Genomic DNA, 23312 nt, shown 5'->3' on the forward strand with positions numbered 1-23312 from the left:
CATTTTGAGAAAGCATAGGGAGAAAACCTATGTCTAAAACAGTGCCTAAACATAGCAGGTGCTTAAAAAATATTTGTTGAATGAATAAATGCAATTTGTCTGGGATATAGGGGACATAGGAGAGAATAATGGACTTACGGTGGAGAACTTTGAGTGCTGTGTTCTAATGCCTGCCCCCGCCCCCCCACCTTGGGTTATTGCTGGGAGCAAATGAGTGGATAGATCTGAGAATATTTTGAACTTTTAAAATGTTCGAGATACATTTCTCTTTGAGGTACCGAAAGAAGTTCAGCAAGTAAGGTTATAAATCTAGTCTAATTCAGAAGGTTATATTCTTTCCATATTATCTGATAAGAATTAGGCTTGCAAAATATATTTTGAAAGTTTAAAGTATTCTCATATTCCCATATCTGTATATGAATTTTTTTTGGCCTTTGCTTGTCTTTACTTTTTCCCTCTGCCAGTGACACCTTTCTCACCTTCTCAGTCCCTTGCTTTCTCTGAATTAGTTGCTACTTGGCTTGTAGGTTTCCGTTTAGCCATCAGTGTTTTCAGGAAGTGTATACTAAAATGCTAAGACTAGTTTTTCCATATACCCCCGCATTCTAGTACTTGCTGTATCAGATTGCAGTTCCCTGATTTGTCTGTGTTCTCCATGAGACCTATGTCATGGAGTTCTGTGGTATTAACTTGTTTTTCTACCATGTAGCCCAATGCTTGACACATAGTTTGCTGGAGATGGATGAAATAAAGGGCCATGCCAGACTAAAGTTTGCTTTTCAACTTCAGATTCAGTGTTTTAAAGGTATATCTTAAAATACAGGTTAAGAAATGTTATAGTTGCAGTACGTAGCCACTGAATCACCATACCCTCCAAAGTTTTAGATTGAACGTTGTGAAATTAAACAAAGCAAAACAAAAAAATCACAGTGTTTCTCTTTAAGTAGAAAAACTACCCTTCAAGATAGTTTACAACTATGTTGCAGTAATGCATTCATTGGACCAGATGGTCACAAGTCATTTCGTTGCTCTCTTTTCATGTACTTAGTTACTGATATGACCCTGTAATTGTTGAAGTTCTAAGAGAAGGTCAACTGTAAGAATTGGTAGCTTTTTTTGAGAAATGAAATTTCACTGATATAAGGGCTAGAGGCTGTGAGGTAGGAACTGATGTTAGCCTCGGGCTAGTAAGTATTGTGCTTTTCCTTTTTTTTCCCCTTTGTTTTTTTAAATAAATATGTTTGATTAGTGTATAACATTTTTTGGAGAGGGTGTGGCTCTTTCTACTCTTCATTATCTGTTTTCTAGGGTGATGGGAGTTAAGGTTAGTGAGAATGAGACTATCTTGGTCAAGTGTACTTCAATATAAACTTATTTTAAGTCTTTACTGAATTTGTTACAATATTGCTTTTGTTTTATGTTTTGGTTTTTCGCCTGTGAGGCATGTGGGATCTTAGCTCCCCTACCAAGGATTGAACCCGCACCCCTGCATTGGAAGGCAAAGTCTTAACCACTGGACCACCAGGGAAGTCCAATATAAACTTTTGATTGCATAAGCATTGTGTTGTTGGTCCCACCTTTAGTATATTAGTCTTTCAGTAAACTGAATTTTTGCGTGGATGGACATGTAACAGTGTTGTTTCTTTAAAAAATACTCCCACAGAACTTAAACCTTCTTTGGACCTTGTAAATATGTTACCTGTGGCAAAAGGAAAAACAGTTTCTTTTCTTGAGCTAATTTGATCTGAGATATGTAACTAAATGCATAGACAAACACACAGACATACACACATACTTCTTATTTGCCTGAACACACAAATATGCTCAAGATGTCAAACATACACATGAATATTTCTTAAGTAATGCAGTTGGTCTAAGGGGCACTACACCTCTTATGCTTAGTCCAGTGGTTGTTCAGGTGAATTTACTAGTGACCAAATTTTAGCCTGTCTGCATAACAACGTGGGGGGGAAAAAAGACAATAAAATCATTTACTATAAGGTATCTTTACTTTGCCTTCACTTTAAAAAGTCAGTTTATTTTTCTTGACCACCAGCTCAGACTGTATGACTGTGGGGACTATATTAGTTAAAAAGAAATATGGAGGGCTTCCCTGGTGGCGCAGTGGTTGAGAGTCTGCCTGCCGATGCAGGGGACACGGGTTCGTGCCCTGGTCCGGGAAGATCCCACATGCCGCGGAGAGGCTGGGCCTGTGAGCCATGGCCGCTGAGCCTGCACCTCCGGAGGCTGTGCTCCGCAACGGGAGAGGCCGCAGCAGTGAGAGGCCCACGTACTGCAAAAAAAAAAAAAAAAGAAAGAAAAAAAGAAATATGGAGGTTTCAGGAGATTTATAGTAGTTTTAGCAAATGTTTTTAGTATATGTCTTAACCAGACTGAAATAACCAATTTAATTTCAGAAAGGACAGCATGTGTGAGAAAATATGATTAACATCTTTGAGAGTTACAGAAAAACTTTAAAAGTTCATGGTATGATCAGGCACACAGAGTTCCAGGTAATTCAGGTGACAGGAGATTGTTTGGCAATTAGATTTCTGCACTTACGTTTCTCTCTGAGAACTACTGTGCCTGTCAGTGACATAACTAGGAAGAAGAGCATAGTGGAAAGTAAAAGTGATCTGCTGGGAACTTCAATTTAGTTTCCTTTTTAGACAAAGGAAGCTTGTTGATGGTAGTGCTATTTTAATTGTTTTCTACTGTAGTAGACAGTTTCCATTTAGTATTGTCACGTTAGTTTTAAATAATTGTGTAGTTTGAGTTGTATCTGTCTATATTCACACCAGGTTGTTTTCTCATTTTATAGATTTCTATATTATTCTACCTGATTAGGAGAGACTAAAAAACACAAAGGTCCTCCCAAGGCCCCTTAAATATACTGCACCAATGTACAACATGTTTATAAAAACATTCATGTGATTCCAAATTTAAAAGTAAAATGATTCCTGCAGCTTGTCCAACTTGTCTCTTTTCTTGTTGACTTACTTAATACGTAGTTTCATCTTGGATGTTTTATTTTAGATAAACTGATTGTGTAGTGTCTAAGAAAATGAAATCAAGAGACTCCATATCTGTCTGTAAGATTTCGCAACCAAAAATTGCAAAACTAGCTGAGAAAAATGTATTTACTTCTTAAATTTCCTGCTGTTTCTTTCCCCAATCTTCCTTGAAAGACAGAGAGAACAAGAGAGAGGGATAGTTTACTTTTAAATAGAACATTAGATATTTTATTATTAATTTAGGCAAATTTAAGTCACAGTATCTCAAATGCATATTGTCTTTGCCATTCCTCCAAAGAATATATCCACATTGGGGAAAGAGTGGGGCTATTTGAGGGTTTCCTTTTAGAATTGCCAGAAGTGGAAGAATTTCTAGTTTATGAATACTTTGGAGCTTCCAATGTCAATTAATGTGTATGATCTGTTACTGTTCAAAAAAGGCGCTTTGGAAAAAGAAATTTCCTCTTAAAAATCAGTGTTCTAGCAGAAATGAAGATTGGTTTCTCCTGTTCTCTTCCCAAAATTAGATGCAGTGTAAACAGGACTGGAAGGTAGGAAGATAACAGAGGCTTAGGTGATCTAATCATCCATTATGCAACAGTATAAAATTTGATATTTTCATTGATGAAGCTGAATTAGCCCCATAGTCTGTGTATACTGTATATAATTTATATATATATAATTTTATATGTATTAGTTCATTTATAATAATATCACACAGCCTTCTATGAAGCAGGTACTGTTATTATGTGCCTTTTTTAGATGAGGAAACTCAGGCTAAGAAATTAAGAAATTTGCCCATATTTGTACAGCCAAGTGGCAGAGCTAGGATTCAAACACAAGCAGTGACTCTGGAGTCTTTACTCTTAACCATTATACTATACAGCCTATATAGTGCTTTTTCAGTTTTGTTTTTCTTTGAAGGAGTTTAGGACAAATATTTAATGTGTTCTAAGGTTGAGATGGAGATTATGTTCCCTTTTTTTTACAAGTGATAGTAATGAGGTACAAAGTATAGAGACTTGACCATAATTATGGAGGTTTCTGATAAGTCCTAGTCTCACCAGTCAGCTTAATCTCTTCTGAAGACGTTTAGGAGGTATCAGTGCAGCCATCCTATCTGTGCAGATATTTAAAATATTCTTGTTAGTATGATTCACCTTGATAATTTGAAGTGAACAATAAAGATAATTCAAGAAATTCTAAGTTTTGATTAACACCATTCAGTTTTTTCCTAGAACAGCTGGAGACTTGTAACAATGGAATGTTTTGAGGATCACGCTCAACTACATATGTGCTCATAAGCCTATTATTGGATAATTTAATTTCAGTTTATAGTCATAATCAAGAATTGACATGTTTTTCCTAATGTGTTCAAAACTTAAGAGTTTTTGGCATAAAAGGAATTACTAATAATCAGGAAACAAAGTTGTTTATTAAGATTTATGTCTCTGTCTTGAACTGAATACCTGTTTTAATGCCAGAATCTTATAGAAAGTACATAGATGTAAAAACTGAAAATCACAAATATATAAAAGTCTTTAGTCAGGTATTTATTATAAATTAGTTATTGTGTAATGCCTCATGCACCTTTGTGTATCGTCTTATGGTGAGTTCACAAGATGAATGAGATTAAAAAATCTTTTAATCTTGACATTTTGACACACCAGAAATTTAACAAGTATCAAGTATACAAAAATAGGTACTTTGTTTAAAATTGTCCTTAATTTTGTCTTTGTTCAATGTGTAAATCTGCTCTGTGGGTTAGCTCCACTACTTAAGGTAATAAGGAATGTACCAGGTTCACATTCCAAGGTTGTCCCATATATTTTCACAGTTAAATAAACTTCTAGCCTAGAATTTCAAAATATTGTCCTGATCATCTACCATTAAATTTTAGCTCTTCAAGGAACTTTTAATGATCATTGGTCCAAGCTTTTCCTATTAGAATTAAAAAAAAAAAACTACAAACAGCTCTTAAAAGCTAAATTTGCTTGTCAGTAGCCTCAAAGACAGTGGTTGAACTAAGACTAGAATTCTAGAAGAATGCAATGTTTATTGTTCTTTCCTTTCTTCCTCTAATACTAATGGTTTACAATTATGTTTTTTTCTATTGAGTTATACTGAAGCTTCATGATTGTTTTTCATCATTTATTTTATTTCTGTCTTATACACAAACTGTCAAATAAATGGGTTGGGTTTTAGAAGAAAATTAACAATAATTCTTTGGGGAAGTTCTAAGTTTTTTTTTTTTTTTTAAATAAACTAAGGAGTCAATGTAAGCTTTCATTACAGCAATCTTACAAAAATAGTCATAGTTCTATTATAGTCTTGACTGTCAACTTATGGCTAGATATTTAAGTATATCAATGTAATATGAATGTTTATTGTTTTCCTCTGAATGTTTCAAGTTAGACAAGTGCCAAAGGAAAGTGTAAAAATATTTCATAACAATTACTTTGTAGATTTGTTACCATGACCATATGAAAATTCCAGTCTGTTTCTAAGTGTGCTTCTGTTTATATCAATCCACGTGGCTTTTATAGGCATAGATTGGTAGTATGGATAATGCTAGAGTTGTAGCCATGGTATAGCCAGTCATTTAAGCAAATCATCTAGTAGTATGGTAGGTAGAAGATAGTTAAATTGAGAGCAGGAAAGTTAAAGGGACAAAGGTATTATTTATTGGTTTGGCCAAAAAGTTCGTTTGGGTTTTTCTGTAAGATGTTATGGGGAAACCAAACGAACTTTTTGGCCAACCCAGTATTTCCCACGTTTGTTAAATAAATGTGAAGAGTTCAAATGTGTGGTTGTGGAATGGATCATCTTAAGACAAAAGAGAACAATCAGCTTCATATTGAAATAGGAAATCAGAATAGCAGCCTTTAGACAGTGTCATTCTGTTTTTCTATTTTAGGGCACAAACATTAAAATGGAATAAAGTTTTATTTTCTCCCAGGTACCATGTGCCTTGTTATATCAAGTCTTGGTTCCTTAGTATATAGAGAGGTAGTAAATGAACCATTTGTTTCCATTTGTCCATCTTACTCTTATTTTTCTAGGTAGGCATTAGATTGTAATAAATGTTTTTATCTTGAACAGGTAGACAGTCCTGGAGGTAGAGAGATGGGCAGAAATAGAAGAGGTGAATATGTGAGGTGATTAGACCTGAGCTTATCGAACAGATTAAAAACTGAGTAAATGAATTATTTTTGAGAGACTGAGAAATTAAAAACAATTGAGTTAAAATTGGAATGACTGGTTCAGAGTAAAATGTAAATGTCTAAGTTACATGTAGGTATGTAAAATCTGTAGTAGTATGTTTTTCAACTGCCAGTAGTAATTTTATGGTTGCTATTTTTATTCTAATCTCTTAACCTTTTTTCTTAGGTGGTATCATGGAAAACTTGATAGAACTATAGCAGAAGAACGCCTCAGGCAGGCAGGGAAGTCCGGCAGTTACCTTATAAGAGAGAGTGATCGGAGGCCAGGGTCCTTTGTACTTTCATTTCTTAGCCAGACAAATGTTGTCAACCATTTTAGGTAAGTCTTTATTCCTATTATGAGGCTACATAGTGTAGCTATTTTGCTGTAGTATTCATAAATATACCTGCTTTAGTGACATTTAAATAATGGAGAAATAAATGTGTTTTCAATTAAATGATTTAATAAGTGATTTAGAGTAGATACTATTGAATGCTTACTTTTTTTAAAAAAACAGTATTATTGGACTTTTTTGTGCTAATCATAAGTGTAGTTATCACTTTTAAAGTATAAAGAATTACAAAGAAACTTTGAGTGGTAAAGCAGAAAGAAAGGAAATGTATACTTTCAGACCACAGAGTAACAGAAAATATAGAAACAGTATTTTAAGAGTGCAGTTTAATTCATTTTAGCTTCACTGTTCTGAAACTCTGCATTCATTTCAATTAAACAGGCATCTAGATTTTCAAGTACAGATATCAAAGTTTGTATCAATATATTTACATATATTATTGTCTTTGATTTCATTTTTATAGGAGCCATTGAAAAAAATTATCTAGTGCCTGTAAAGTTAACTGATAAAATGTTTGTATATCCTTAATTTTCAGATTTTAAAATAGACTTTAAGAGTACTGTCATATCACATGTAAAATGTGAAATTATTATTATACTCTGTAAATATTTCAAGAGATCTGTAAACTACTTTTAGCCAAAGGAAACTAATTAAAATTGCTATTTTGTCTTAAATATGGAAAGTAAGAAGAGTTATCTGAGGATGGATTTATAAATATTTTAATGAATTATGTAATTGAGGTTTATAAGTCAGAAATGTATTTCATATCAAATGCATACATATATCTTTTCAAAAGAAATAATAACCTCAAGTAATTTGCATATGGTGAAGGTATTAATAAGTGGTATTTTAATATAAGGATGCAGATAAAGGAAAAGTATGAAAATTATCGGTTTATAATTTACATGGAACTTGGTCTTAAAAATTGGTTATAAAGGTTTTTGTTTTACTGTATTTTTTTTCCTGTACAAATAGGATTATTGCTATGTGTGGGGATTACTACATTGGTGGAAGACGTTTTTCTTCTCTGTCAGACCTAATAGGTTATTACAGTCATGTTTCCTGTTTGCTTAAAGGAGAAAAATTGCTTTATCCAGTTGCACCTCCAGAGGCAAGTAAAATATCTTTCAAAACTTTATTATTTCATTTTACTAATGGGTTTAGCTCTTGTTCAGTTTCTCGTGACGTTTATTGTAATATAATTCAAGATTTAATTCTGGTTGTAGTGTCAGAGCATAACTGGCAACTTCTTTAAAAAAAGAAAGAGTAATTTTTCTGTTACTTTGTATTTAAGTTACTAGATTTTTTTTATCGTACTGTATGGTGATACCCTAACAAATATTTCTGAATGAATGAGGAGTAATTACTGATATCATAGTGCTAATGCTGAAGTTGCTGCAAGATTCTGAAATGTCTTCTGCATCATTGGAGAAAGGTTACTTTATATGTTGCGTAGTGTATTTAAGATTAAATGATAACTCATATTACCTGATTAAAAACATATTGGTTATACTGTTAAAAGAATTTCTGTACAAACAACAACAAAACAAGATGAGCATTTCCAGAGTTTGGGTGTTCAGAGCTTCAGTAAAAAATAGTTTGAATGATCCTACAGAATTTATAATGTGGAGTTTTACTGGCTTTAACTTTGTGTGGACATACCCAATTTGACTTTGACATAGAAAGGTTATCTTTTGTAAATCAATTTTTTTTATGGTTTCTAGCCAGTAGAAGATAGAAGGCGTGTTCGAGCCATTCTCCCTTACACAAAAGTACCAGACACTGATGAAATAAGGTATTTTATGATATAATCTCGTTTATAGGCATTTGAAACAGGCATTTGAAAGACTGAAAATTTGTTGCTCTTGGACTAGGAAGGTTTTGGAAATTGAGGAAATAGCATCCAGCAAAGCATGCCCTTAATATTAAGTCCATTGTTCCTGTCCCCCTGTGTTGGCTTATCTGTTCAGACTGTGAATTTGGATCAGAGAGGCCACAGTGAAGATGACAGGAGAAATAACTTAGCTTTCATTAGACTATCTGTGACAAAGTAAGGAGAGTTCTTATATATAATTTGTTTTTATTATTTCTATAGAATTTGATTTATTATATAATTGGATAATTATTATCAAATTATCTGTATCTTTCTATAAGTTTAGCTTTCTGATAGAAAATTTGTTTATTATTGGTAAAATGTTAAGGCTACTTTGAATAATTACTGATTCTGAGTTTACAGCTTCTCATTGACATCAACAGCAGTATTTAAAATGTAGTGATAACTTTTGGGAGGTACTAAAAATTTCTGGAAATATGGTATTTTAAAAAACAAAGATTCAACTATCTGAAATCTCCAAGTAGGCATTCCATTTTTATATGATTGTCCTCAAAATAACTTCTCATTTAGTTCTTATTGGCACACCTTTTTTTGTGATCTAAGCTGGAAAAGCCAGTGAAAGAAAGAGAAGGGAAAGAAAAACAGCACTGAACTGCAAATTCGGGAATTTTGGGTAATTTGTAAATTCCCAGTGGGATCATCTAGGACAGCAGCTCTCAAAGTGTGATACATGTAACCCTGGGGATCCTTGAGATCCATTCAGATGATTCATAATATCAAAACTATTTTTATAATAATACTAAGACATAATTTGCCTTTTTCACTGTGACATTTACATGATGGTTCAGAAGCCATGGATAGTAAAACTGCTGGTGTCTTAGCACAAATCAAGGCAGTGGTAACAAACGTATATCGTTTTTCACTGCCCCATGCTTGCAGTTAAACAAAAAAAGCCAGTTTCGCTTACGAATGTTCCTGGTGAGACAAGAAAAAATATTTGTTTTATAAATCTCAACCTATGGCTACACATCTTTTTAATATCTTTGTGATGAAATGGGACATACTCATAAAGCACCTCTACCGTGTACCACAGTTCAAATGTCTTGAGGAAAAGAGGTGCTTTGAGAGCCGAACTAGCTGCTTTTTTTTTTTTGTGCACATCATTTTCACTAAGGAGAATGACTGACAGGCAAATTATGGTTATTCAGACTTGAATATCTGACTTTTTAATTTTTTTAAAGAACAAAGTGAATCTGTTACTTCAAGGGAAATAACTGGCAGTATTTGTTGCCAATGACAATTTGAGCTTTCGAGGAAAAATTAGTATTTTGGAGACCCTATATTTGCCATCAGGAGTTTGACAGCTTCCTAGATACTTAATGACTTTTCTGATGAAATGGTGCTGATATTGAAGAATGTGATGTTTTGATACTGTATAATGTGTTTATATCTGGATGATCTGCATAGCTCAGTGAACCAGTATTTTCTAAATGATCAATGCATGATGTTACAAAATTATGGCTGGGTAAAAGATCCATTCACAGTGCAAAATAGACCAATAGAGGTTATTAGAATGGTACAGAAAGTTCATTGATACATAGTTTTAGATTCCACATTACAACCAACCTCCAAGAAAGTACCACTAGTCAAGTTTTGGGGTTAATGTAATAGAATATCTATAATTATCTGAGAGGCTATTAAAATACTCATCCCTTTCACAACTACATATTTGTATAAAGCCAGATTTTCCTCGTATACTTTAAGCAAAAAAACCATATAGCAACAGATTGAATAAAGAAATGGATATGAGAATCCAACAGTTTTCAGTTAAGCCAGACATGAGATTTGCAAAAATGCAAGGCAATAACATTCTTATTAAACTTGTAAAGATTATAATTATTTTTCATTTTTTATGTTACCATGTTAATAGGGTATATTATTATTTTAAAAGGAATTAATAAATATTTTTAAACATTTACATTTTAAATTCTAATATGGTAATTATCAATAGATATAATCCAAGTGAATAAATGAAAGCCTGTTAGGGTATCACTTTTTAAAACTGTGAAGGGGTCCTGAGAGACCTTCCAAAAATTGAGTACTTCTGATCTAGGAAGATGAAAATTTAAACAAGAATTAGAATGACAGAAATATGTATGAAGTTATGAGTCTTTTTAAATTTATATATACCTGAGAAGTGTTTTGTTTTTTTTAAAAGTAAAAACATCTGAAGATTAATGAGATTTAATAAAGCACTTTAACCTGTTTTGAGGAAAAATGCAAAATAATGCATAATTAATCTTAGGATTATGATGTTTCTACCAGTAAGCTTTTTATTTTTCATGTTTTTGTTTTTTGCATCATAAAAAGTTTGTAGTATAGAAACAAGTCAAAATTTAAAAAAAAAAAAATCTTAAGACTGCTTTTGACCAAAAATGAAACTTGTCATTTCTCATTTCTCTGACTTCTATTTTAATGTATTTATTTAGGTGGTTGGTTCCGGAAAGGAACAATTTATACTTGGCTAAGTGGTAATGTCTGCCCCCTTTCAGCTAGTGAAATACTGGTCATTGTTAAGAGTTGTAGAATCAAGGTAGAATGCAGTATTCTGTGCTTATTCAAAAAGAGTGCATCTGAAGCATCGTGTACAAGTTTTTATCCTTGAACTGGTCCAAGTAACAGTGAAGCTTCAGATATTTTAGAGAAAAACAAAGTTTTCAAAGGTATGAGAAGAGATTTACTTACTATAACTTTGGTTTGTGAATATTAAGACTTAAAGGAAAATTTATTTTAAAAATACATATATATTACAGATAGGGATATAGATACAGGGTCAATGGTAGCATCTAGTCAATCTTAAAACCTTAAGCACTCAAAGGCATTTGTTCAAGCCTAAAAGGAAAAGTTCAAGGAATTACTGATGGTTTTATATTGATGACATACATCAACAACTTTTTAATCCTGTGATTGTGTGGAGGTTGAAAACATCTAGATTCCAATGAAAAGAAACTAGATTGTGTATACATCCCTCCACTCAGGTATTGGTAACAGCAAAAACATGCATGCATTCTCATTACGTATACCCCTTGGTACCACTTTCGGAGAAAGAATGCTATACTTGTTGGACCATGGATAGCTGAGTGAAGTAAATAAACCCTAATGTTTTTTATGAGAAAAATGTTACTCTCATAAGCATCTGTGTGATAAGGCTAATTATGCTTATTTAAAATAAACTTCTTCTAAAGTAACCTTATCTTGTATATGTGGAATGAGTTAATATTTAGTTTATGTTTATAATTTTATGTCTAACCTATATCTGAAAGAGTAATAACATTGAAACTTAAATTTTAAAGTTCAGTTTTCTTGTAGTTACACCCCAAAGCCTGTAATATATGTATAATTACTGTTTACATAAATTCCAGTTTGAATCTCTAACAATAATCCAGTGATACAGACAGTATAGGTACCGTTATTAAACCCATTTTATGCATGTCGAAATTAAGATTCAGATAAGTGTCTTTTACATGTAGATGATGACAGAAACAGGACAAAAATCTAGAGTATTTGACTTTAACCCCTTGCATTTTCCAGTATCATATTATCTCTGTGAGGTGGTACATAATCAATTAAATTTCCATGTTTAAAAATTTTATTTAATTTTAATAACTTCATAATTGCTATTTTCAGTTTCTTAAAAGGAGATATGTTCATTGTTCATAACGAGTTAGAAGATGGATGGATGTGGGTTACAAATCTAAGAACAGATGAACAAGGTCTTATTGTTGAAGACCTAGTAGAAGAGGTGGTAAGTTTTGTTCTTTTCTTCTCCTTCTCAGAATTCTAAATACTTTTTAAATTTTGGAACTTGTCCATAATCAGGGAAATTAGCTATGGATATATTTCTTTTATGAAAAACCTCAATTCATAAGTACAAGTAATTTTTCATTAAAACGTATTTACTGTTGGTAATGCTATTTATTTGTAAATAGCGCAACCAAGCTAGCATGTTTTAATCTGTGGTTGCCAATTTTCAGGATGTTTTCATGAGTTTCTAAGAATTAAAAATGTATTAACATGTGTGCTTATTTGTATCCCTTTTTGTCTTCTTGGTCTTCCTTATAAATGATGTTATGTCCAACTGATCATGGAATCTCAAATGGTTGCACGTTTGCTTTCAAACTCTTTATCTCCCAAATATATGTATAATTTTCTAGTAACCTTGGAAAAATGGAGTTATATTACACATATATTATCACATGGTTCTATATTTTGAATATTTCCCTTGTTTTCAGTGTCATCACAAAATACATTATCAGTAGTCTTAGACACTATATATAATCGTGTTTGTGCATTTTTAGATACAGATCAGCGTTCAAGCGGCATATGCATTTCAGATACAGTATTGAGTATCACTGAAACATATTAAACATTGTATTATAGTTTTGGAATTCACTCTTCTCTTTTGGATTTGTCCAGCAGGATGGAATGGTTGTCTGTTATTTTTTACAACCCTCAGAGTGACTGTTTTTAAATTATGCCTTGAACCTGGTAATATGCTGAAACGTGTGCTCTGATTATTGTTCCAGGAGGACGGCAGTGGAGAATATTTTTCTTTGCTATTAATTCTCTTGTCTGCCTATTCTGGCAGCCAGATCTTGATATGTAGCAGTAAAACATACTGAGGAAAAGTGGGAGGAGTTGAGGAAATGGTATGATACGTTCCATACTCATAGTCACATAGTTACTTAGTGGAAGAGCTGGGATTAGAACTAATTCCTAGATTAGAATTCTGTACTCTACAGCAAGAGTGATATTTATTCTGTATGGACAGGAAGTGTTCAAACTGAAGAATCTTAACATCTACATTAGTTTTACTACAAAGTTTCTTAGTAGTATGTTGGATTTTCTTTCTGCTGTAACCCCCCTACTCCCATTATTCTGATTATTTAAAGGAATTGAGGTGTAGTTGAACTTTTCTCTCAAGCTCTTGGAACTCTGGGTCAAATTTAACAAGATAAATTTTAATAAGGATAAGTGAAAGTTATCCATTGAATATAGGGGAAAAAAGAAAACAAAAGCCCAGTTTAAGATAAGGAGACATGACCTAACATACAAGGAAAGAAAAAAAAAGGAGAACAAGTTAACAACTCAGTGTGAGTGAACAATGTGATGTGGCTGTTAAAAATGAATATGGTCATACTTTGAATTAGTAGTGGAATGGTTCCAGGTTAGAATTATAAACAGTTTTTACTTCAGTATTTAGAATAATTTTTCATAATGGTCTTCACTGAAACATAGTGAATCCTTGTAGATTGGAGAGCCATTTGGAGATTGTCTAGATTTCAGACATTTGGTTGCTGGATGGATTTAAGGAAGTTCCCACCCTGAAATTCTAATTTTCATTACTGTTCTCCAAGCATATTTGTGTACTATATTATGTCTTAATTCCAGAATGTAAGCTCTGTGAGGATTTTTGTCTCTGATTCAGTGTGTCCCTGTTGCCTAGAATAATGTCTGGCATTAGCAGGCATTCAGTAAATGTTTGTTGAATGAATGGATGTCTCTATGCCTATTCTTTTCCCTCTTCCTTGACACTCCTGCCCTGCTAAACTGCTTTGTAAAATTTGATTCATCTATCAATTCGGCTCAGATGTTGCCCCTTTTTTTACACCCTTTCTTAGGCTAAGTTGTTTCCTCGTGTGTTTCCATAGCACCTTGTTAACTTTATAACCCATTACATTTAAAATTAATTTATTCTGTAAACCTCTTATATAGAGATTAACGCCTTTTGGGCAGGGATAATGCATTTTGTTTTTATGTAATTTGCTTTTAGCATTTTGTAATATAGAAGGCATTTAGCAAGTGTTTGATTTTAATTTGGTTAGATATTTGATATTTGAGTGAGGACCAAATTTAGAGAAGTAAATCCATGTGTACTTAGTTCATTTTTCTACCCTTTCCTTCGTTATTCAGTGGAAACTTGATGCCAGGTACTGTGCTGGGTACTAGGACTACAATTCAACAGATATTCAGTGAAAATTATGTGCCAAGCGTTGTGCTAGTGGTTGTGGTAGTCAGTGTTAACAAAAAATGGCTCAGGTCTTAAGATGCTTATAGCCATGATAATGGAATGAATATCACCTAGTATATCTTAAATAATGGCAATATTAAATAGAGTAGGGTAAAGTTCAAAAGATGAAAAAAGAAGGATGTCTTTTCTATTCAGAGTAAAACTTCATGTTTATGTTTTAGGGACTCAGTGTCTTACTGAGGAGGTAGTGTTTGAGATAGATCCTGCCTAGATGGTTTAGATTTTAACTAACAGGTAGGAAGTAGTGAGTGGAAAGAACATTCTAAGTAAAAAAGAGCAAGCTACAGTGGTGGGAAAATGTAGATTAGCAAAGAAGTAGTTTATGAGTGACCGTGGTATAGATACCTAAAGAGAAATGGTAGTATGAGACAGGAAACGTAGACTTGAGTCATTTGGTAAAGAATTCTGGTTGTAAACTGAGGAGTTTGTGGGCAGTAGAGAGGTACTAAAGGTCTGGTTTTTAAAATTTGTTTATTTTTGTTTGGTTTGGTTTGGTGTTTCTTAATGCAGGGCAAAGTTGCAGTTGAAACTGATGAATCCAGATTGGAGTGGTGGGGTGGGATGGGGCACAGAGATAATTATACTAGTTGGCTGTTGTTAATAGTTTAAGAAAAGAGAGGAGAAGGGCCTGGATTAGCGTAATCACAACAAAGAGAGAAGAGGACTAAGGGGGAGAGTTTTGGAAAGACCTTTCATGAATAGAAACACCTTTTCTTGTATATACATAAATAAATATGAAGGTCAGGGTGTAGATATGTTTGAAGATAAGATTTTATTAATTTTAATTAAAATATATTAATAATTACATAAAAACTGTCTTAATGTCTTTCCCTTTAGGGCCGGGAAGAAGATCCACATGAAGGCAAAATGTAAGTCTGTGTTAACTATTAAAGGGGAAAAAAATATATTGTAAACTTACTAATTGGAAAACTTTGATCTAAAAATATTTTAAAAGAAAATTGATACTTCTTGAGCTGACTTAAACATTTTTTTTTATTTGGCTTGAGTTGATTTCTAACTATTTTCTTAAGGACCTAGTGATAATGAAGGTGGCTTATACCTACATATAACTCTTATATCACCAAACTAAAGACTTTTTGATAAACAGTACATTAATAACATTATGAATGTCATAATTCCTCACATTGTTTTTGGTTTTCTTATTGATTTATTCATAGTGTTTCTTGTTTTTATTGCCATTATCTTTTATGTACTTTATGGTTCAGTTTTTGTTTTGTTTTTTTAAAGTCAGAGAGCTTTTCCCCCAAATTATGGTTCTTTACCATATTAATAAGATTCTGCAAGGACTTTATTTTCATAATTTTTTCAGGCTGATTTTAAGTATAAGGGCTAATTCAAAGACCAGGTATTACTACACCTACTACTTGCCACATTCTTATTTTATATTCCTACTGTTTGCTACATTTTTCTCTTATATTCCAGAAGTTATTAGTTGCTTTTATGGGAGATCACTCAACATGGTGTTTCAGCTTTGCTCTGATTTTATTAATGTCCTTGAAGATATTTTTTAGTGTCCTTCTCATCCCTCTTGATATTTATTTGTATATGTTTTCTTTTAAAGGGCTTAACTTCAAAAAAATTTTTTTTTCTTTTTCTTTTCTTTTTTAACATCTTTATTGGAGTATAATTGCTTTACAATGGTGTGTTAGTTTCTGCTGTATAACAAAGCGAATCAGCTATATGTATACATATATCCCCATATCCCTTCCCTCTTGCATCTCCCTCTCACCCTCCCTATCCCACCCCTCTAGATGGTCACAAAGCACCGAGCTGATCTCCCTGTGCTATGCAGCTGCTTCCCACTAGCTATCTATTTTACATTTGGTAGTGTATATATGTCAATGCTACTCTCTCACTTCGTCCCAGTTTACCCTTCCCCCTCCCCGTATCTAAAGGGCTTAACTCTTAATCCAAATTCTGTTTTACTCATATTATTTTAATAAACTGTTCATCTAATATGTTTTCAGTGGAATATTTTTTCTTTCCTTCCTGTCGGCAATTATGGATGGAATTTAAGGCTTGCCTCTCGAGTGTTTGCTTATTCTGAATTCTAACCATTAGAACATGAAAACAAACTGAATACTCCACTTTCAGTCATCTAATTTAGTTCCCACCCTTTCTTAAGTGGAACATATGAGATTTTCTGAGTTCATTTTCCTTATTGTTCTGTGCAGCTGCAAAGTAGGCTTCATCAGTGAGACTGTACTTTGTTGATAGTACTAGTTTGAAGTCTTCTCACTACCTGTGTGAGGAGTTGCAAATTCTAATTAATGTTTGGAGGAGGCATACAGATAATGTAAGCAAATGAACTGGGTCAGGTGTATATATTCCCATTTTTCTCAAATTACAATAATCTTGATCTTTCTTATTTTCCCACTTTGATAGCGATCAAGGAACATGGAAATGTTTGGCTACTGTAAGAAAATAACACTGCAAGTGTGGTAGTAAATGGAAACTAACATTTACTGTTTGTATCACAGAAGACTGCAGGAAGTCAAAAACTAGACAGTGTTTGCTGGCAGTGAGGTGACCGGTCTAACTGATGTGTAAATGTGTGTGAGTCTAGTGTTATGAAAGCCTCCTGATTTTCAAGAGAAGCAAGAAATCTATATTTTTATCCCTATTTAAAATAATACCATAAATTCTTTTTAAAAAGAAAAGAAAAAAAAGAGAGGTCAAATACCAATAAACATTTAAAGCTATATCCAGTTTTCTTAAAAGGTATAAATCCCAGTTTCACTGGGAAATCTTTTTTTAAAATTTAATACATTTGTGATTATTCCGTATTCTGAACTTTATAGTTTTCAACTTATTTGGTATTTAGCATAAGCTAAATTTGCATTGTTGGTTTATTTTATGTATTTGTCAGCTCCTTCTGATTTCTTAAGGTGTTGACTGGCAGTGAAGCATCCTCAGTAACATCCCCGAGTGCCTTTTCAGACTAAATAGATGGTATAATTTTAGCTGTGTTCCTTTTCAGCTCCATATTTCCATGACACAAGTACCAAGTCCTGCTGTTTTTATCTTCTAAAATATGTCTTGAATGTGTGCCTTCTTCTCAGTCTTAAGCAACCATATTCTAGTTCAGGCCCTTTTCATCTCGTACTAGGACTTTGATGTAGCAATAACCTCTAAGTTGGTCTTGCTTGACACTTTAGTCTCCTCAAATCCTTTCTTCTAACAGCTAGAATAATCTACCTAAAACATGCGTCTGACTGTATTACTTTCTCACTTAAAATTCTTGCCTGATTCTCTTTACCTTAGCAGAGTCTGAAAAGATCTGATCCAGGTCTTGTGTCCTTTATAAGCCCTATCTCTTGTCATTTCTAGTTTTATATTCTACTCTCCGGCTTGTAGATCTTCAAATGCTCAGTACTGTTTTTCTCCTTCGCTCAAGCTACTTCCTAGGCCAGAATTCCCCTCCATTGTGTTTGGTTAGTGCCTATTCTTACTTAGAGACTTAACCTATTTATCACTCTTCCCAAGAAGTCTTCTGTTATCTTCCCCCTTATACACCCTACAGAATTGGTTGCCCTTCTCTGTTATTCTAAAAATGCCCTCAGCATGTACCTATCACTGCGCTTTGTTATATTTTCTACATTCTTTTTATAGTTATACAGTATTTATGTTCCTTTTTCTTACTAGAATGGGGACTTCCTAAGGTCACAGTCTCATTTTTCTATTATTGATACAAACCATGTGCTTGAAATATACTCATTTTACATGTGGTAATAAATGCCTGAATGAGGAAACTCAGATCCAATCCTTTCAGAAAGCAGTATTGCCAATTTGTTCTCTAAACGCTATTTTTTGCCCCCTCCCCCTTTCAGATTCCCCTTTTCTCCTTTATTCTAGCTATAGAGAAATATAGAATGGGCCTTCGAGGTCATCTAATCAACTGTCTACTAGAATATAGAAATGTTGTTTTAGCATTTGTAGTAAATGGTCATTTCAGCTGTGTTTGAACGCAGGATGGCACTTTACTGCCTTTTAAGGCAGCCTGGACTGCTCCAGTTATTGTATACTTGTTTTAAATGATTCATAATTAGCTTTATGAGCCTCAGGAAATCTGAATTAGTGAGTTAAGGGTTGGAATAAAGTTAAAGAGAGAAAGTAAAAGTTTAACATTTTATTCATGTGAAAATTTAAAAATTCAGTTATATTTTATACTCTGACCAGTAATAATATGGATAATTTAAAACAGTATGAACAGCCTCTAAACCTGTAACATTGGATTTTAGGGCATTTATATATTTTAGTCTTGTAGTATTTTTACTTTCCAACTTGTTCTTTAAGCCACAATTAAAAATAATTATAGACCCTAAGAATATATGGCAAAGTGGTAGAGAGATAATCTAGAGTTGTCAGCTTGGTATTAACATATAACACGTCTTAATCAGCAAGATAGATAATAGTCCTTCAGATGAGAGATTTTAAGTAATTACTAGTAATTAATTTTTTAAAACAGATATATCATTTTAAGGTAAATTATTTAAATACTTTAGTTATTATATGCAGTAGATTTTGACTATAATGCCTTTTATAATAATTTCTAAAGGCTTATTTTAAGTATGCAGAACATTAAATATTCTAGCAATCTGATATGATAGGCCATTAGCTCAAATAGAATTAGTAATACTAAGTCATTCTTTTCTTTCAGTTCTTGATGTTGGTATCTATTATTTCTCATCATTCAGTCTTATTTTCTGGCTTTCAGTAAAGTATGAATCAACCATGTTGATTTGAAGAGAGAACTTATAGAGAAATTCACTTTGAGAGAAGTATGAGAAAAATTAATCCACTAATTTTTTTTCCGGGCAGTTCTGGTAGGCTCTACCTCTACCACTCCCCCCTCCTAATAAAAAGAAAAAAGAATGCTAGCTATGATGTAAGCTTAACAATTTGTCATTATCAGAATTAAAATCATTGCTGTTTTTGTATTGGTAATTAATATGGAAATTGTAGTTAATAATAGATAGTCCCTAATTTTTCTATATTTTGTTGAACTTAGGCATGTTTACAAAGTGTAGTAACAAATGTAAAAGGAATGAGGTCATTTGATCAATTGCATTGCATTTATTTCATTATGTCAGCTTGAATTAAACTTGTGTTGTTTAGTTTTGATGGTATAACAGCAAAAAAGACTTTTGATTTACATATTTAATATATTCTTTTTTCAAGATGGTTCCATGGGAAAATTTCCAAACAAGAAGCTTATAATTTACTAATGACAGGTATTTATATATTCACTTTCCTTTTCTAATGTTGTTATTTAAAAAGAATAAAAAAGTGAACCAACCATTTATCATGTATTTTGCCTTTAGCATTCATTTGATATTTATGTATATTGTAATTTCTTGCCCAGCATAGATAAATTGCTGTTCTTGGTTTTGGGTGTTCTTTAGTTGAAAACATGCAGTATAAAATTCAGTGCAGTGTGTTTTCCTTCTGCACCAGGCCCCTGTATTCTTCCTTAGAAGCAGTGCCAGATGAGTGTTTTTTCCAGAAGTTTCATGTCTGTCTTTCTTCCTCACCCCTACTTACCCCGCTACACATACCCCCCCACACGCTCTCACAGGAACATACAACACACTTTTTTCATGTTGAGATGTATTTTGGGAAATCATTCCGTATCTGCATATATAAATTTTCATTATTCTTTTTAATGACCGTAAGCTTTCCATTGTACAAATACCATAATTTATTATCAGTCTCTTATAGAGGAATATCATGTTGTTTTCATTTTCTTGCTGTTCAGGTGCAGCAAATGTTCTTGCATTTATCTTTGTATACTTGTAGAATTATAAAATTGGGCCTTATTTAAAATATGTTGATTTTAACATTTCCTAAAACTGTGTGGTTACAGAGATATGCAAAATAAAAATTGAATTGTACTGTGGGTTTATTATTTAAAACAAAAACTATTTCATTATCACTTATCCTAACTAAAATTTGAGACTGAATTAATTTAGTTACCAAATATCTCTTCAGGAAACCGTACTTTAGAAGGATTTGAGAGAAGTTAATAAGTAATCTGTAACTTAGAAGTCTTAGTTCTTTAAAAATGACCAGAGTTCAATGTATATGATGAATAAACCACTGATCATTTAAAGATCTTATCTGAGTTACTGTTCAAGACATAAGTCATAGCCTTTAATGTAATTAATAGTTAGCTCTTTTGAAAGATGTATGGCAGTTTTAGGAAGTATTCAATTTTATTGTGGGGATATAGGTTAAAAATTCATTAAAGAACATGGTAATTCTATATGGTAGTAACAGAGACCAAATGCTCAACCAAAATGACATGCTACCTGCTTTCAAAGTGGGACCAAAATATTTATTTTAGTGAATTTACTGAATTTTGAATATACACTTATGATTTTGAACTTGCACCACCAAATACCTGAGGCACTCAGTCTTGTTTTAGACATGTAAATTGAAAAAGAGCTAAACTTAATTTCCTTACGTTAGTTTTTATTTTCTTTCGGTCATGTGCTCTTTTAAGAGTCTGATGATTTTCTCCCAGGAAAAATAAGCACTAAAGCACATAAGCACTTGCATGCACAGTTTTGCAGTAATTCTTATTTTTTGTATTGAACATGAAATTACTTGGTAGTAAATGCCTTGGATAGATGATTGGAACTATTAGTAATTTACATAAAAATGACGTCTGATATTCTAAGTGGTCATTGTGCTTTCCTAAAAGCAATCAAGTTCTGATCTTTTCTGTCATTAGGACTTAAACAGAGAAAAGGTAAAAAAGCATCTTAGTGGTAAAAGTCACTGCCAATTGCAGATGTCAAAAAGACTTCTCTAAAATTAATATGAAAATATTTAATACATGATAATTTGCTTCTGTATGACTATTCAAGATTGTGCCTATTAAATGAAAAATAGTGCATGTGTATTGATTTTGATTAGGTACACAAATATTTCAGTTGTTTTGAATCTACTTTTGTAAGCTTTTGGTACTATTTTATTATAGTTATGACTTTTTAATGTTTAATCAGAAGCATTACTTAAGTACAGAGTGTTCTTAAATAAAATTCACTTTAACTTTTTTAGACTTTTCTTTTGCAAACAGAATGTAGTAGTTTTAGCCAGTAACCCCATCTGTGGTTAGAGTATTCTTTCCAAGTTATGACAGGTGTAGACTTATTAACCAGAAGTCAGTGCTGCACATTTCTGCCCTGTATTTTTATGTAATAAAGACAAGCAACATCATGGATGGTTGTGCCTCATAAACCAGAAAATACAAAAAGAAATTGCCTTAAAATTATCTTTATTTTAAAAAAGTTTCAGGAATTCTCTGGTGGTCCAGTGGTTAGGACTTGGCGCTTTCATTGCCCTGGCAATGAAATCTAGGTTCAGTCCCTGGTCGGGGAACTAAATCCTGCAAGCTGTGCAGTGCAGCCAAAAAAAAAAAACCAAACCAAAACAATCAAAAGTTCCTGGTGAAAATTTTACATATGTTTTTGACTTTTGAATGTATTTTGTAATTGTACTACTTAACGCTTTTTCTTTTTTAATTTGATAATTAGGGAATAAAACTAACAGCTTAATTTTTATAGTTGGTCAAGTCTGCAGTTTTCTTGTGAGGCCATCAGATAATACTCCTGGTGACTATTCACTTTATTTTCGGACCAATGAAAATATTCAGCGATTTAAAATATGTCCAACACCAAACAATCAGTTTATGATGGGAGGTCGATATTATAACAGGTAAGTTGTGAGAAATTTTTAGTTTTACTTTTGGCAAGGAGAGTTGAAATCTTGATAATATAATATATCAGAATCAAAATTATATAAAAGTTTCTGACTTTGTAATATTTAAAATTATAAGACATTTAATATAATTTAGTAGTAGTCATATCCAAGAATTCTTTAGCTAGTGTCAAATGTGAATATAAATTAATAACTTGTTATTTCCTTCCAAAATTATGTAATTTTTTGATTAGTTATGCACAAGTTATTTGAAGCAAATTTGCTAAATCCATACATTATCTGTAGGACAGCAGAACATTTAATCTAAGAAAAAGAAAATATATTACCATTTTTTATCAGTGAGACATTTTAATAGGTCACTCTTTAAGAACCTTTTTACCTGAGACTTATTAATAATGTTACCCCAAAATAATTGGGTTGTTCTCAAGTTGGTATTATTTGTAATTATTGGTTCCTACTTCTCACCTTTAAAATTCTTGGTAAACTCTTTGCTTGTCCCAAAACTCAGGTTGGACTTCATTCACTTGATTAGGAAAACCAGTTAATAGAAAAAAACATATGATAGAATGTCAGCTGTTTTTTTTTCTGCATAATAGAAAGTAATCTTTCATTTTATTTCTGAGTGTAAACGTTTTCCCATTCCGGATAACTCTGGAGTAGAATGATTTTCCTCTTTTGGAGGCTAGTGTAAGCTAAAATGCCGGCATTTTCCTAGTTTAATGCCTTAAAATAGAACAGAGCAAAAAACCTAAAACAAGTTCTGTTGCTTGCCGGTTATTCAGTGGATAGTGAGTGATACGACATCAAATGGAAGATGAGTGTAGACGATTGGACCTTTTCACACACCTCATATATGAGCTGCTTGAACCCCTTCTAGCATTACAGTCTGATCTAGACATCCTCACTGAAAATCTAGCTAGGTGCAGTTTGAGCTCTCTATGAAGGTAAATTAAATTTTCCCATTGTCCAGGTTTCTAGGGGCATAGAATATATAAAACAATAAATTGAAAACATTCTTAACTGAATTGATAAATGTTTGCATGGAGTTTTTTTTAAGATAAAGTATTTTAC

At 32.6% G+C, this 23312-nt stretch overlaps 1 protein-coding gene across 1 annotated transcript in view; it reads left to right on the top strand.

Moving 5' to 3' along the window:
- Positions 1-23312, top strand: part of RASA1 (RAS p21 protein activator 1) — a 109542-nt gene that overhangs the window by 43605 nt on the left and 42625 nt on the right. Inside the window, exons 2-8 of the mRNA XM_082650661.1 lie at positions 6405-6557; positions 7546-7685; positions 8299-8365; positions 12092-12209; positions 15333-15364; positions 19698-19750; positions 22088-22238. Of these exons, the coding sequence (XP_082506787.1) occupies positions 6405-6557; positions 7546-7685; positions 8299-8365; positions 12092-12209; positions 15333-15364; positions 19698-19750; positions 22088-22238 (714 nt within the window). The remainder of the gene's footprint in view (positions 1-6404; positions 6558-7545; positions 7686-8298; positions 8366-12091; positions 12210-15332; positions 15365-19697; positions 19751-22087; positions 22239-23312) is intronic.

Source organism: Grampus griseus (genome assembly GCF_964374135.1).
Source record: "Grampus griseus genome assembly, chromosome: 3".
NCBI lineage: Eukaryota > Metazoa > Chordata > Mammalia > Artiodactyla > Delphinidae > Grampus > Grampus griseus.